This window comes from Otolemur garnettii, unplaced genomic scaffold (genome assembly GCF_000181295.1).
Source record: "Otolemur garnettii isolate 467f Iridium unplaced genomic scaffold, OtoGar3 scaffold00003, whole genome shotgun sequence".
NCBI classification, from domain to species: domain Eukaryota; kingdom Metazoa; phylum Chordata; class Mammalia; order Primates; family Galagidae; genus Otolemur; species Otolemur garnettii.
The window spans coordinates 1,658,956-1,676,127 of NW_003852398.1; the positions used below are offsets into that span (position 1 = coordinate 1,658,956).

A 17,172-nucleotide genomic window follows, 5' to 3' on the forward strand; every position below is an offset into this window, starting at 1 on the left:
TTTTTTTTTTTTAGACAGAGTCTCTAGCTGTCTCTCTGGGTAGAGTGCTGTGGCGTCACAGCTCACAGCAACCTCAAACTCTTAAGCTTAAGCAATTCTCTTGCCTCAGACTCCCAAGTAGCTGGGACTACAGGCGCCCGCCACAATGCCTGGCTATTTTCTTGTGCAGTTGTCAATGTTGTTTTGGCTGGCCCAGGCTGGGTTCGAACTCACCAGCCTTGCTGTATGTGGCTGGTGCCCTGCTGACTGAGCTATGGGCATCGCCTGACCTTTCAATTCTTTACTCACTATTTATGTAGGAAATATTCTGTATAGTGTGAAATCTGAAAAGGAATGAAAGGAATTGAGAAAATGACAAACAGAACTGGGTCTTACCTTCAAAAAGGCTTTCTTTTCCAAAGTGTTCATAATAAATGGTGGAATGGCTGAAAGTAAAGATAGAGCCACTTAAATCTTTATTTCATGTCTATTTTCAGCTTGCATTTTATCCCAACAATTTGACAGGAGTCTTTTGTCACTTTTAGCCCAATTTTCATGCTGGCAGAATGAAAACTATCTGTAGTATTTCTTTAAATAATTAAACTTAAATTTATTAAATTGAAAACTGTTCCTGTTCTGTAGATTTTTGAAAAATAACGTAATGCCCTCTGCCAGCCAAAAAGTTTATTATCTTGAAGAGAACTTGACATTTAGCTTTAAACAGGCAATGGTACCAATGCTAGGAATCTTTCCCTCCTGTATTAATAATGTAAATGGAAAATGCTCCTTGGGTGTCCAGCATGCGTGAAGGACAGAGTAAACAATCTTATCTTCAGTACAGGTTAGACCACATGCTGGCTGGGTGACTCTGAGAAAGTTACCTAATATCTATGAGCCTCAGTTTCCTATTTTCCTCATCTTTAAAATGGAGAAAACCATATTAAAGTGACCGTGATGATTTGACGCGATAATGCACGTAAGACGCTGGGTATGTGATGGGCAGTGTTAGTTCACTTACTTACAACCTTTATCACACTAAACTGTCATTCCAATATTTGGATATGTCAATTGCCCTCATAGATTTCACTGAGACAGTAAGATTTTGTTTCTCCTTTGGGGACTCAATAGCATGTCAAATAATCAAGTCACTGGAAATGGATTTGTTGGGCTGGCTAAATTCCAAAATGATGAGGCATTTCGAAATGGGAAAGACCCAGACCAACAGCAAACCCAGGGTAGAAGTTTGAGTGACAACCTCTATTTCAGCAAACCTGGAAATCAGGGCTCAGCAGGCCCTTCGGAGTGGGCTCCTCAGCCTCCTCCTAGGTTAGTAACAAATGTGGTGGTGCTGAATTCAGGGACCCTTTGCCTACATTTCAGGATTGTGGACTAGCCACCCCCACAGGACACACTGGCATCCCACGCCCAAGGTGTTCTTTTGTTAAGTCAGATAGTGGCGATCTTTCTCCAGTTAGCTGGAATGCAAATTTCACGTTCTTCAAGGTTTTCCTTCATGTCCTTTTGTTCTGCTCCTACTTGCCTGCTAATGAGCACTCACAGCCACAGAAGAATGTAAAAACTGCAAAATAATACCAGTGGGACAACTGCACAGTGGTGGATGAAGTAGACTTCATTTGGGACTTTCATTTTCATATCCAACTGCTATTTGCATTCAGTTTAGATGATGACATTGAATGTGTTTTAACACTAATAATACTTTCTGTTCAATACAAATTTCTGTTTTAAATATGAAGAGGGCTATAAATCTCAGGTCATAGCTCACAGCAACCTCAAATTCTTGGGCTTTGCAGGTAGTTCTAAATAGCCCTCCAGGTAGACAAGAATCCTCAGAGGAAATAAATACAATGTACATTTTCTGCTTTTGGTGATGCTGGCCCCAAACCCTAGTGAGGAAACTTGAGGAGTGGCTTGGCAACATTTTATTAGCAGCTGCTCTAACCCATTCCAATTTGCTCTGTGTTCCCAGGGTTTCCTACTGATACAGGTAAATCTTCAGTAGAAACTACTTCTTTCCAAGGGCTCTGTAAGTTTCTTTTCAAGGTTTTTAAAGATCAAATTTCTTCCCAACAAGTTCCTATCCTCTACTGCATGGTCCGGGTCCAACCGGCCACTGTCTTTTGCCTGGAACAGTGAGGCAGCCTCCTGAACAGGCTCCATCCAACATTCTTTTTCCTCCTTCAGTCTTTCCTCAACCCAGAGTGACACAGTTAAAACCTAAGTTTGACTGTGCCACTCTCCTGTTCAAAAGACTAAATGGTTTTCTACCTTTCAGACAAAAAGCCTAGCTTGAAACACCAGGGCAGCCATTTACACTCTGTCCTGCGTGGCCTCTTGATGCCCTTCCTACTGCTCCCCACCTCCCTCACTCTGCTCCAGGCGCACCTGCTCTCACGATGTCTCCGAGGCCCCAGGCAAGCTCCTGCATCTCTGTTGGCCTCCCTCTGCCCAGAATATCCGGTCCTGACCCCTGTTTGGCCCACGACCTCACCTCTAGCCAGTCCTCTTTCCCGATTGCCCCAGCTGCCTCTCCCCCCAACACCCACCACTTCCTTCCCTTAGCCCTTATCACCACTTCACATCCTGTACTGTATTTACTTGTTTATTTTCTGCCTCTCCTCACAGAGGCAATTTCCATGAAAAGGATTGACTGTTTTGCCTGTTCCCCGATCCATAAAAGCTTGCTCAGTCTATAGTGCGGCATGAAAGAACGGGGGACAACATTCTACTGACCCATGCCAGGGGCTGCCATGAGAATCCTGGAGACGACGACTTGTGTGATGGCTTGTTTTGCTGCGTTTGCCGATTCCCCTAAGCGGTTCCCATTTTCATCTGTGACAGGAATGCCAACTTTGAGTTCCCTGCAGAGCAAAACACACATAAAGAAGTTCCCCAGTGTCTTCACAAAATGTCTTGGAATAACACTCCTTACTTAGTCCAAACATCCATTCAAGTGTCATTTTTGGTACCGACATGTTAATTTTTAAATACCATGAACTGGCTTAGTCCCGTGATAACACAAAAGTAAAATAACACTGGTAAGCCTACTTAAAAGGGTGTACCTTTTGTGATAACAATATGATTTGAAGGGCAGATATGGTAACTCAGAGAAATGCCTAATTTCTATGCCCATGTGCAAATTTTAGCAACTTTCCAAATGAAACATAATACATAATACAGGGCTTTATTAAATCAACTAACTCAATACATTGACATAAAAGAAGGCACTAGGGTATGGCCCTACTGAATAACTCCTATTGTTACCCTGGTTTTTTGCTATTTATTACAAAATGCTTTTTCTTGTTCTTTCTTCTCCTTTAATTTTTACCAGTTCTAAAAAAATATTTGCAAAGATATAGATTAATATTACTTTAAGCCCCCAAGCAAATTCTTGGAGGGGAAGGGAAGAAATGTATTTTGGAGAATAAACTTTCTTTGCGGGCACCTTCTTGGTCCAACCCAAGCACAATCCAATGTCAGCTTGATATACATCTTTTAATGATACAAACATAGAGAAACTAATTTAAGTCTCCAAACACTCCTCAGCCTGCTCCAATAATTAGCAACTCATGGTTAAACTTGTTTCATCCATGGGCCCACCTTCACCCTCAACCCCAGATTATTTTAAAGCGAATCCCAGATCTCATACAATTTTTTCTGCACCTATTAAAATAGTTTTTTTTTTTTTTTAGAGATAGAGTCTCACTATGTCACCCTGGGTAGAGTGCTGTGGTGTCACAGCTCACAGCAACCTCAAAGTCTTGGGCTTAAGCAATTCTCTTGCCTTAGCCTCCCAAATAGTTGGGACTACAGGTTCCCGCCACAGCACCCAGCTATTTTTTGGTTGTAGCTGTCCGTGTTGTTTGGCAAGCCTGGGCTGGGCTTGAACCCACCAGCTCTGGTATATGTGGCTGGTGCCCTAGCTGCTGAGCTACAGGCGCTGAGCCTAAAATAATTTTTTAAAACTTTCAACAAAGCTAATTATGACAAGAGCCTCTCCTGTCAAGCACAAATCCTTGCTAAGAGTGTGTATGAATCTTACCTTTGCCTCATTAACGGAATATTAATGCAGTTAGCAGCAGCTACGGCGGCAAAGGGAACAAAACGTCCTATCAGTGGGGAGACATGCTGTGGAAGAGACAATTCCAAAAGCATTATCTTCCTTTTCCTGAATTACTGGTTGGAAATAACTAACTTCGTCTTGAAAATGCTAACGCAAACTCCTATTTGTATAGAAACTCAGGCCAAAAATACTTTCAACCCTTGTTTCCTAGTGGTATTTCTGTATTCCTGGCATGGGAGTGCTGGGACCATGCACACTTCTAAGACCTTCAGATAGCTTGGTGTGGTTGCATGAGGATGGCTTGGGAGTCCCAAAGTCTTGAGCTCCGACGCTGGCTCTTGTACCTCTGCAGAGCTGTGGCCTGAGGCCCAGTGCTCAGCCCACATGTAGTGTCTAGGAGGCTATAATGGTGGGTGAGCACTTGGCATTTGATACCTAGAGCCAGACACAGGCCACCGCATTGGCAGATGTTATAGGTAATATCCCTCCTGAAACTTATTACAAGATATAATTAAAATCTGCAGTTAAAGATAATGACTAGGATAAGAAAGTCGTATGACTTAAACTATTTTGAGGGATGATAGAGGGACTTTGAGCTGGGCAGGTGAGAACGAACTAAGAATCGTTATTATGGAAATAAAAGTCCAAGTACCTTGGTTAATGCATTAAGTCCTAGAGCTGTGGCTACAGCACCAGTTGTTGCAGAAACATAAGCTGTTCCCAATTCACTGAAATGAAAAGAGGAATCCCGGATGGTGAGCACTTGTCAGGGAACTTTGCTACAACATTATTTGAAGAAATACATAAGGGGGAAATATAAAAGAGGGTGATTAAGAACGGAGGGGTCACAAAACAACATTTGTTATCGCTCTTACGAGAAGAATCTGGAGAAAAAGCAAACAGACTCACAAAAAACAGGATTCTTCACATATAACCTGACTACAACCTCAAACAAGGAGACATACAGATTTGGTATCTGTGGGAGGGGGAGAATTTGTGTGCAGAAATCTATGCCTACAGGCAAATGTATATTGGGCTAAATGTTTGGAACATATATTAGAACCTCCATAGTTGACCACCTCCTTCAGGTGACCTAATTTCACAGTCCCGTTGGGGCTCAACTTACAGAAGTTCTACTGTATTTGCCTCAATAAAAAATACAGTACCTCTCAAAATACACATATTGAAAGCAAAAATGGAGTGCCGCATTTTAAAAATGTTATCTTACTGAGGGAAAACCCTAAGTCTCATCTTCAAAATGCAATAAAACACAAGCAATTCTCTCTTCCTTTAAAAGAAATTTTAACTGTGATAAACAGCATTGGCTTGCAGATTTCAATATCCTTTGTTCCATACAAGGACAGAAGAACACAGGCTGTCAAATGCAATTTTAAGTGATTAAAAAAAAAAAAAGAACTTTTCTTTCAAATGTAATAAAAGTTACGCTAACATTTTAGTCTGTCAGATTTATTTTACAGGAAGCAAATTTTTAAGCCCATTGCTTTTTTCCCTTTGGGCTATCTTTTAAAAAGTCAAATTTAATGGTCACATCATCCTGCTCTTCTCTGGATTTCTGCAGAGACTACACTGATGACCCTTCTCCTTTCGAGGTTGGTGGCTGCTGACTTGGGCACAATGGAGGGGTTAGAGCTTGTCATTTACCAGAAGGCAGACCTGGGCTGCTTGCCATGTGTCCTACAGAGGCAATATGCTCTATCCAGGGTGCAAAAGAGGAATCATTCTACGAGCTACTAGTAGCTTGAGTAATGAGAAAGCAGGCTGGAAGAAAATGGGTGTTTTGATACAGAGGGAGAAAAATACACACTTTACTTAAAAGACACCACATAATATTCTGAACAATGAACGGTTCTGAACAGTTTATATGGATATACTTTTTGTCACCACTTAATCATAGGAACACTGGGGAACCTTAGAGCCCTCATGAATCTTACAGCCTTACTTCACAGTGAGGGGAGCGTCTCCACTTCTGTTGGTGTAGTTGACGACAGCATTGAAGGACTGGTTAATCCACTGCCAGAACAACACCGCCGGCGTAGTCCTGAAACAGAGTGTTTAGTCACATACCCGCGATCACTTGGACCAACCCTAGGTGCAGGGCAGAGCATGTGAACACCAGTAACCAGAGAGGAGGAACACTGGGGAAGGAAGAAATCTGGGCAACGACCATGCATTGGGCCGGAGGCTTAGGACGGGTGTGGCTAGCAGACTTTTACCCTCTCTGATCCTCAGTGTCCGCATCCAGTAGGTATGAACAGCACTAAGCTCAGGGGGTTACTATGAGGATGAAGTAAGATTGTATGTGTAAAGGGCCTGGGACAGTAAACACTCCATAAATGTCAGATCCCTTCTTTTGGAGAAAAATGAAGCCATAGGGAGCTAAGTAGTCCTGGCCCCTCCTTACTGCAGGGACAATCTATGTTGGTGCCTATGTCTACGTCTACAGTTACACCTCTATTATACCAGTTCCTGTACCTATACCATATCTGTGTGAATGGATTAAAGGGAGAATTTCTCAGACTTTTTATTTTATTTTATTTTATTGTTTTGCAGTTTTGGGCCAGGGCTGGGTTTGAACCTACCACCTCCGGCATATGGGGCCGGCCCCCTACTTCTTTGAGCCACAGATGCCGCCCAGACTTTTTATTTTCTTTCTCTACCTCATTTTCTTTTGGGTCTAAGATTTAGGGAAAAATTCAATCTCCTTTTGCCCAGTAAAGAAAATGATATTTAGCAGAGGAGAAAGGTAAAAAGACCTTTAGAGTAGTAACATTATATAAAATGAAACTAAAAATGAAATGACATTTATTTCTTTTTTAAAAGAAATTATACTATTATATTTTTTCATTTTTATTTTTTATTGTGTATCTTTTTGCAGTACAATGTCTTGATACAAGTGGAAGGATTCAATCATTCCAATGGAGCTAATTCTCATATTTATAACCCCTCATATGTTTATAAAATGACATTTCAATAAAATTATTTAGAAACAAAAAAATGTACTTTAAGCTTTTGTGACATCAAACAAACTGCCGTTACACATCTGTAACTTACCTATAAAATGTCATCATACAGCCTGTGATGGTCATGTTCATCGGAACCTGAGCTGACATCCTTCCTATCAAAATCATCTTTTCACCAGTGTCAGGATGAAAAGCTGAATCATAGATGTACTTTGCTCTCCATAATTCATTTTCTGTAAGACCTGGAGGAATAATTCCTTGCCTAGGAAAACAACAAAAAACAACATGGCAATTTTTCATTTCAAATATCATACTCATGCCCTAGAGACAAGTAGCTAAAAGGTTTCAAAGTTTATGTTTACCTAAAACAACAGTCCCTGTCCCTGGATGTAGTGACACTCTAACTAATGCATACATAGTCAGTTAAAATGTCAGAACGTAAGTGCTCAAAATGAACTTTTGAACACATTCATTTTAAATTATTTATCTTTGATAAAGCAAAAAAAAAAATCTCGTATAACAAGGAAGTATTCAACTTTGAAATGCTTTTTGTCTTAAATGACATAGTTTCAAATGTATTTTGAACTTTGCAACCTCTAAAATATTTTTATATTTTAATAAGATGAAAGTTACGGCAACTAAAAATATTAATTCATGCCAGGCATAGTGGCTCACACCTGTAATCCTAGCACTCTGGAGGCCAAGGTGGGTGGATTGCTTGAGCTCAGGAGTTTAAGACCAGCTGAGCAAGAGCAAGACCCCCGTCTTTACTAAAAAATAGGAAAAAGAAAAAAAGCTTCAATGACACACATACACAAATAACTATTACAAACATGCTAGGAGTGCAGATAAACATTTGTGTGGTCTTTCTTTTTTTTTGTTGAGACAGAGTCTCACTATGTCGCCCTTGGTAGAGTGCCATAACGTCACAGCTCATAGCAACCTTAGGGTGACCAGACTTCCCGATTTTGGCGGGACAGTCCTGCTTTCCAGCAATTTGTCCCGCGTCCCCCCGCGTTTTAAAAGAGTCCCGATTTTTGGAAAGAATGAACGAACCTGCTGGAGAACGAGAAGGGAATATACGGTTTTTGGCCGCCATATGGTTATTTCGCCAGAATATGAGTTTTATATTATTTTTGTTAATTTTATAATGTTAAACTGTAATAAATAATTGCTGAGAAGTGATTATCAAGAACGGCTTATCAAAGTTTGCATTGTTGTCAGGCCCTACCCCGCGCTCCCGCTCACGTAGTCCCGCCTTACAGATGTTAAAATCTGGTCACCCTAAGCAACCTCCAACTCTTGGGCTTAAGCAATTCTCTTGACTCAGTTTCCCAAGTGCCTGGGACTACAGGTGCTCGCCACAACACCTGGCTTTTTTTTTGTTGCAGTTGTCATTGTTGTTTTTACCTGGCCCGGGCTGGGTTTGAACCCGCCACCCTTGGTGTATGTGGCCAGCACCATGACCACTGTGCTATGGGCGCCGAGCCTTATTTAGTCTTTCTAAGCAGAGATTTTATTCCTATCTAAATACAAAAAAAAAAAAATTCAGGGCAGCATGTAATATAACCAACGAAACAAAATTAAAATCTGAGTTAGTCACGGTATGCATGCAAATTCCATAAATAATGATGCGGCTGCTGGTGACAGAGATGAGTTTTAGAAAAGACATACTTAGGCCGGCGAGGTGGCTCACACCTGTAATCCTAGCACTCTGGGAGGCTGATTGCTTGAGCTCACGAGTTCAAGACCAGCCTGAGCCAGAGTGAGACGTCATCTCTAAAAATAGCTGGGCGTTGTGGTGGGTGCCTGCAGTCCTGGCTACTGGGGTGGGGGGACTGAGGCAAGAGAATCACTTGAGGCCAAGAGTTTGAGGTTGCTGTGACCTGTGATGCCACGGCATTCTCCCAAGGGTGACAAAGTGAGACTTTGTTTAAAAAAAAAAATAGAAAGACATACTGAAGTAGAAGAATAAAAGACATGTTTAAAGTTTCAATGTTTTACACAGCTCTGTCCCTGCACATTTACTCATTGCTTTTGAAATAATCTTGAATGTAGGGAAAGATTTATTCATAAGAGTTTATTTACTTTCCCATCCTTTACAAATGAAAAAACTCAGAAGCAGTTAAAATGCCCAACACTAGGCCATTGGTATAATATATTACACAGTATTTTACAATCACACAGTGGCATACCATGCAACATTTAAAAGGAGGATATATTTGTTTCCTAAAGCTGCAAAAACAAATTGCCACCAGCTGGATGGCTTAAAACAACAGAAATGTATTCTCTTGTTAATCAATTACCGTCCTGGAGATTCAAAGTCTGAAAGCAAAGTGTCAGTAGGGCCCTGGTCCCTCTGCAGGCTCTAGGGCAGGATTCTTCCCTGCCTTTTTCTAGGTTTTAATGGCCATAGGAATTCTTTGGTGTTCTTTGACTTGTAAGTATAACTCCAATCTGTGCCTCCATCATCACATGGCTTTTTTATTTTTCCACTAAGAATCTTCCTAAACTAGGCTTTTATTCTGTGGGTTTAAAAATAAATTAATATTCTTTTTTTTTTTTTGAGACAGTCTCACTTTATCACCCTCTGTAGAGTGCTGTAGCATCACAGCTCACAGCCTCAGCCTTCCTATTAGCTGGGACTATAGGCTCCTGCCACAATGCCCAGCTATTTTTGTTGTTGTTGTTGTTGCAGTTGTCATTGTTGTTTAGCAGGCCTGGGCTGCATTCGAACCCACCAGCCTTGGTGCATGTGGCTGGAGCCCTAACCACTGAGCGAGCTACAGCCACCTGGCCTGAAGCTTTTAATCTGTTAAAATTTATCTTAAGAAATGAAAATGTAAAGCTTGCTTAACTTTATTTTCCATTTGGCTGGTCTACATCGATCAGGATTTTGTGAATACCAGGCTTGATTTCTAGACCTTCTATTGTGTTCCCACATATCTATGTATTCTGATGCCAATAGCCACCATTTAAATTTGACCATCCATTTTAACATTTATTGTGGAGTCAACTGTCCCTCATTCTGTTCTTTTTCTTGCTCTAAAATGCATTAGTTATATACATTAATTTATTCTTACAGATAAATCTTAGAATTATTTTGTCAATTTTATAGGAGATCACAATTGTATTTTGACTAAAACTGTATGAATCTAGACAAAGGTGACACCTCTGCAGCACAATGCCTTTCTTTTTTTTGAGACAGAGCCTCAAGCTGTTCCCCTGGGTAGAGTGCTGTGGCATCACAGCTCACAGCAACCTCCAACTCCTGGGCTCAAGCGAGTCTCCTGCCTCTGCCTCCCAAGTAGCTGGGACCACAGGCACCCGCTACAACGCCTGGCTATTTTTTTGGTTGCAGCCGTCATTGTTTTGGTGCTCCCAGGCTGGATTTGAACCCGCCACCTTAGGTGTATGTGGCTGGTGCCTTAGCCACCTGAGCCACAAGCACCAAGCCCACAATGCCTTTCTATCTGGGCCTACCACATGTCACTCCATGTACTCAAATGCTTCCTTCAGTGACTCCCAGTGGTCCTGTAATTGCCACATGCTTCTGCATTAGTTTGTTCCCAGGCATTTTTTCATTGTTCTTATGAATATGAATAAAAGATATTGTCTAGTTGCCATGGTGCCTCCTGCCTGTAGACCTAGCACTCTGGGAGGCTGAGGGGGGAGGATCGCTTGAGCTCAGGAGTTCCAGACCAGTCTGAGCAAGAGCAAGACCCCTCTCTACTCAAATTAGCTGGATGTGGTGGTGGGCACCTGTAGTCCCAACTACTTAGGAGGCTGAGGCAGGAGTATCATTTGAACCCAGGAGTTTGAGGTTGCTGTGAGGTAGGCTGATGCCATGGCACTCCAGCTTGGCAACATAGTAAGATTCTGTCTCAAAAAAAAAAAAAAAAAGAGAGATTGTATAATTGATTATTGCTGGTATATAAGAAGCTACCAATCTTTTTTTGTATTTTTTTTATATATTATAAGTGGCCCCCTCCCTCATCATGTTCTTACTTGTTCCACTGGTTTTTCAATTGGCTGTTGAGAATATCATTTACATAAAAAAACTGTCTCATCTTTTTGATATCTCCATAACTTATTTCTTTTTGTCTTACTGACAAAAAGGACTTCCAGAATGATGTTATACTGAAGACAAAGACATCCCAGGCTTGCTCCTTACGTTAACAGGAATGCCTCATAGTGCAATGTTTCCAGGGCAATGTCTTGGATATTAACAGATGTTATGAAAAAGAAGTGAAAAAGAAAAGGGACCCATTTTCAAGTTTGGGCAAACTGATTAAGCAGCTTTCTTTATCGTGGATTTCTTGCAAAATTTAAAAAGTTAATGGCATATGATATTCTCGAGAGTGGGAGGTAAACTTTCCTGAATTTAACTAGGAAAACATTCTCCCTCCCCTTCTTCCTCTAAGAATTCCATAGGATTCCTACTCTGTAGAGGTCTGTTTGGGAAGCTCAGCTCTAATGTTTTATTATTTAGGGTGAGGCTGTCTTCTGATATGGAAAATGTATGGGTATTCTTTACCACATTAAAGAAGTGCTATTATTCCTAGCTGATTAGTTATTTTGTGAGTAGTTGTCTAATTTTAGCTTCTTTGGGGAATCTATCAAAATTTGGCTTGTTTTCCTTAATCTATTGATGTAATAAATCACATTAATAAATGTCCTAAAAACAAATCACCTTTTCATTCTTGGAATAAAACTTAACTAGCTCATGTTGGGAACCAATATCCTGGTATTTATTTTTTTTTATTTCTGCATTATTTGTAAGATGGACTATTGTTTCCTTGTAGTACATTTTCATCATTTATAAGTGTCAAGATTGCGAAAGAATTGGGAAGTATCTCCTTTTTTCCTATGGGCTCATAACACTTTCAATTAAATTAGCTTTATTAATGTATAATTTAAATACAGTAGCACTTATCCAGTTTAAGTGTGCAATTTGATGATTCTTGCAAAATGAAAAGTGCACCCACCCTCGAGGGTGTCCAACCTTTCTTCTTTTCTGCTGCACATTACAAAAATAAGAGTTGTCTTGGGCCATACCTTAAACACACAAACACTAATGAAAGCTGATGAGCAAAAAAAAGGGGGGAGTCCATACATACTTTTCATGATATCGGACAGCACAGATAAGCAAATAATCTGCATGCCTCTTGCAGGTTGGACACCCTGGGAGTATTTCCCCCTTTCCAACTGGGCTCTCTGAAGTCACTCCCTCACTTCCTGCCAACCACCAACTTGCTTTCTAACCCTACAGCATTGCCTCTGTGGGAGTTGTGCGTAAATGGATTCATACCACAGCAGTACTTTGCGCCTGGCTTCTTTCACTTTGCATAATACTTCTGAGATGCAACCTTGTTGTTTGTACCGATAATTGGTTAAACACCCAGTAGTATTCCATTTGATGAACTTACCACAGCTACTTACCAAATCTCTTTTTAGCCATTCTAGTAGGCATTAAATAGTATCTCTTTGTGGCTTTAATTTGCATTTCTCTGTCAGCTAAAGATGTTGATCATCTTTTCATATGCTTACTTGCTATTCCTATATTTTCTTTGGTGAAATGTCCTAAATCTGCTCAACTCTTTTGAGAAATTTTAAAAATTGGGTTGTCTTTTTAATGAATTGAAAGAATTCTTTATGTCTTCTGGATACAAATCCTTTATGAGATACAAGTGTTGAAAATATTTCCTTCTAGCATATGAACTGCATTTTTGTTTTATAAACAATGTCTTCTGCAGTGGAAAGACTTTTTACTTTCCATAAAGTTCAATTTATCAGTGCTTTATTTTATTTTTAATTTATCAGTGTTCATCATATGCCCTATCTAAGAAATCTTTGCTTACACCAAAGTTATAAAGATTTTCTTATGATTTCTTCTAGCATTTTTATGGCATTAGCTGATACATTTAGGTCTATCCCCTATTTCAAGTTACCTTTTGTTTGTGGTATAAAATAAGGATCAACATTTACTTTTTATATGATGACCCAATTTTTCCAGAACCATTCATTAAATAGAATGTCCTTTCCTCATTGATTTATCTTGGCACCCTAAGTATGTTTGTGTTTATTCAAGATTCTCCATTCTGTTCCATGGATCTACATATCTATCTGTATACCAACACGAACCTGTCTTTACTATGAGAGCTTTACAGTATGTGTCAAAATCAGGTAGTATAGGGTGGGCATGGTGGCTCATGCCTGTAATCCTAGCACTCTTGAAGGCTGAGGCAGGAGGATCCTTTGAGCTCAGGAGGTGGAGACTAGCCCGAGCAAATGTGAGGCCCTGTCTCTACTGAAAATAGTAAAATTAGCCCAGCATGGTGGTGGACACCTGTAGTCCTAGCTACTAGGGAAGCTGAGGCAGGAGGATGGTATGAACCAAAGAGTTTAAAGTTGCTATGAGCTAGGCTGAGGACACAGGACATTAGTCTGGGGCAACAGAGTGGGCCTCTATGTCAAAAAAAAAAAAAAAATCAAGCTCAGGCAGTATAAATTCCTCAACTTTATTCTTTTTCAAAATTGTTTTCAATATTCTAGATCCCTTGCATTTCCATATATATTTTAGAATTAGCTTGTCAATTTCTGTAAAAAGCCTGCTGGGCGTTTGGTAATTACATTGAATCTATTCATCAGTTTAGGAAGACACAACATCTTAATAATATTCGTTCTTCTGATCCTTTATCACAGTAGATGTCTCCACTTAACAAGAAACAACTGACTTCTCTCTTCGTAACTTGTGTGTGTTTTGGTATATAGGCATTACACATTTCATGACCTTTAGCTATTTTATATTTTTGTTGCTCCTAAAAATGGTATTATTTGAATATTTCGATGTACAGTTTTTAACTGCTACTAGATTAAATAGAATTGATTTTTGTACATTGATCTTGTACCTGTGACTTTACGAAATTTTCTTATTCTAGTTGCTTTCTTTTTTGTAGATTCTTTCTATATAGACGATCATGTTTTCTTTGAAGGAGGACAGTTTTACCTCTTCATTTCTTATCTTTATGTCTTTCTTTTGAATTTTGAAATTTTCTCTTTTTGCACTAGCTACAACTTCCATCACAATGCTGAATGAAGGGAATGACAGCAGAAATCCTTGCTGTATTCCCAGTAGTAGGAGGAAAGGGTTCATTACTGCAACACTAAATCGGATGTTATTTGTAGTTTTATTTTGGTGGATGGATTTTTCCTATTCCATTCTTAGTTTGCTTAGAGTTTTGTTATGAACCGTATAGTCTACAGATACAGTGGTTTTCAAACGTTAAACCAGTTGCATGCTTGTCATGAATTCCACTTGAGTTCTGCTTATTTTGAGCATTACCATTTTTATAGATGGCTAGATTTAATTTGTTAAATTTTGTTAAGGATTTTTGTGTCTATGACACAAATGTTCTTAATTTTTCTTTTAATCTCTTTCTTTTTAATTAGTGTATTTGTAGCCTCATAACTTGAATGAGGAAGCATTCCTCCACTCTCCCTATGTTCTGGGGGAGTTTGTGGTAGAACTAGCATTAATTCTTCCTATGAAAGAATTACTTCCTTCATTTGTAAAGCCATCCGGCCTTGGAGATTATTGTGGGACAGGTTTTTTGTCTGTTTGCTCACTAACTTGCTGTTCGTTTCCTTCTCATTCCCTGCCTTCTCTTGGATTAAGTCAATTTTGGTAATTTACATACTTTATCCATATGATGTTATATTCTTCAGTAAGATTTTCATAATTTTTAGCAAAAAAAGGTATACAGTAAGTTTTACTTTTATGTTTTTATCCCTCTCTTAGGCAACTTTCTTATTCCTTTTGTTATATATTTTGAGGGTTTTGCTTGTTTTATACTGATTAGACTTGCCAGAGGCTTATGCTTCACTGCATTTATCAAAGAATTGATTTTTTTTTTTGCATCAGAATCTCACTCTGTTGTCCCAGGCTAGAGTGCCATGACCTCAGCCTAGTACACAGCAACCTCAAACTCCTGGGCTCAAGTAATCCTGCCTCAGTCTCCCCAGTAGCTGGGACTACAGGTGCCTGCCACAATACCCAGCTAATTTTTCTAATTTTAGTGGAAATGGGGTTTCACTCTTCCTCAGGCTGGGCTGGAGCTCCTGAGCTCAAGGGATCCTTCTGCCTTGGCCTCCCAGAATGCTAGGATTACAGGCATGAACCACCCCACCCAGCCAAAGAATTGATTCTTATGTTTATTTTTTAATCCTATGAATTCATTTCCAACTTCTTTTTTTAAGTTAACTCTTCTCTGTTTTCCTTGAAAAGCAGTACATGTAGTAGCTGACTGCATGGACTCTGTAGTTAGACTGTCTGGATTTCAATTTTTGTTCTACCATATAAGAGCAGCATGACTGCAAGCGAGTTAAACTTTAATGCCTAAGTTTTTTATTTGAAAAATGGGAATAACAATAGTATGTACCTTCGAGGGCTGCTGTGTGAGTTAATTTAATATATGTAAGGTGACTAAAACCATCCTTGGCACACAGTAAGTACCAGGCTGGATTTGCTATTTTCTTTTTATTATTCTGTATTGTTCTTCAATTTCTTAAACTGAATTCTCAGTTATTCACCATCAGCCTTTATTGTTTAGTCAGAGAGATGTGTAAAGCTATCAACGTCCTCTGTGAGTAAAATTTAGGTACAATTTATTTTCTTTTTTTTTTGAGACAGAGCCTCAAGCTGTCCCCCTGGGTAGAGTGCTGTGGCATAGCTCACAGCAACCTCCAACTCCTGGGCTCAAGCGAGTCTCCTGCCTCCGCCTCCCAAGTTGCTGGGACCACAGGCACCCGCCACAATGCCTGGCTATTTTTTTTATTTTGGTTGCAGCCATCATTGTTGTTTGGCAGGCCCAGGCTGGATTTGAACCTGCCACCTTAGGTGTATGTGGCTGGTGCCTTAGCCACTTGAGCCACAGGAGCCGAGCCTAGGTACAATTTCTTAAAGTTTTATACTAATTTTCTCACTTTTTACTTTATTTTTGGTTTTTCTTTTTGAACAAACAATTAAAAGAACATAAAAATTCTGATGTGATTAGATGGTCTAGGTTCATGAATCTATTTGTGGCCAGCTTGGTATACCTTTATTAATACTGATTTTTTTTTTTTTAAATCTATTTGCCTAGAACTGTATTTTGTCTGCTTTTTCTTTAATTGCAGTTTTTGGCTGGGACCAGGTTTGAACCCGCCAACTCCAGTATATGGGGCCAGAGCCCTACTCCTTTGAGCCATAGGCACCGCCCTTGTCTGCTTTTTATACAGCAACTCCTGTTTTCTTTTTATTTGCAGTTACCTTTATTCTGGTTTTTACTGTTAGCCATTTTTCTTACTTCCTCTGGGTTCATATTAAGTTGGTATAACTACATACTGGGATCTGCACTCCCTGGCGATAGACTATCACGTGATACCTCTTTGACCCCCCCCCCCAAAGTAACCCTTTCAGTTCAGCTAGTCACCCTCAACAGTTCATGGGTGATTTATCTCTTCATGGCAAGGTAGAAAACTCTACGGTATTTCTTACCCATTAGTCTACCAATTGGTTTACTAGTTAATATATAAAAAATACATATTAGCACAGAACCACAACAAATACTCCTACCCCTCCTCATTTGGAGCAGGTATAGACAACTTATCACCCAGACTGTAAGGGTTTATATGCTTTAAAAGGGTGAAGAGAGAAGAAAGGGAGACATTTAGGGATTCTTGGAAGAATGTACTGTAATTCTACAGGTACGGGTCATGAGTCTGGTAACTAGTCAGCAGCACGTATTCCAACTGGGATGCCATGTCATCATGGAGCTTTAAAAGTGTTTTTGACCCAATTTTTAATTTTTTGTACATCAGGTATCTTACTAAGGTCCACAATTTTCTCTTTATACATATTCTGACTTCAACATGAAACATGTTAACCCAGGAGCTTTGTGGGACTTTTTTTTGCTTTTATTATCTTTAATTGATACATAATTGTATATATTTGTAGGGTACAGTATAATATTTTGATACATGTATACAATGTGTAATGATTAAACTAGGGTAACTTAACATATATATCAAACTCTAATATTTATTATTTCTTTGTGTTAGGAACATTTTAAAATTTGCTCTTCTAGAGAT

General features: G+C 39.5%; 1 protein-coding gene across 2 annotated transcripts in view; it reads right to left on the minus strand.

The window, feature by feature from the left end:
- The window catches only part of SFXN1 (sideroflexin 1), a 51,522-nt gene that overhangs the window by 12,287 nt on the left and 22,063 nt on the right, over positions 1–17,172 (minus strand). For both annotated transcript variants that reach the window (XM_012809126.2, XM_023515165.1), the window contains exons 3-8: positions 7,133–7,303; positions 6,021–6,119; positions 4,713–4,788; positions 4,040–4,125; positions 2,731–2,858; positions 376–425 (exon numbers count right to left, since the gene is read on the minus strand). In XM_012809126.2, coding sequence (XP_012664580.1) covers positions 376–425; positions 2,731–2,858; positions 4,040–4,125; positions 4,713–4,788; positions 6,021–6,119; positions 7,133–7,303 — 610 coding nt within the window. The remainder of the gene's footprint in view (positions 1–375; positions 426–2,730; positions 2,859–4,039; positions 4,126–4,712; positions 4,789–6,020; positions 6,120–7,132; positions 7,304–17,172) is intronic.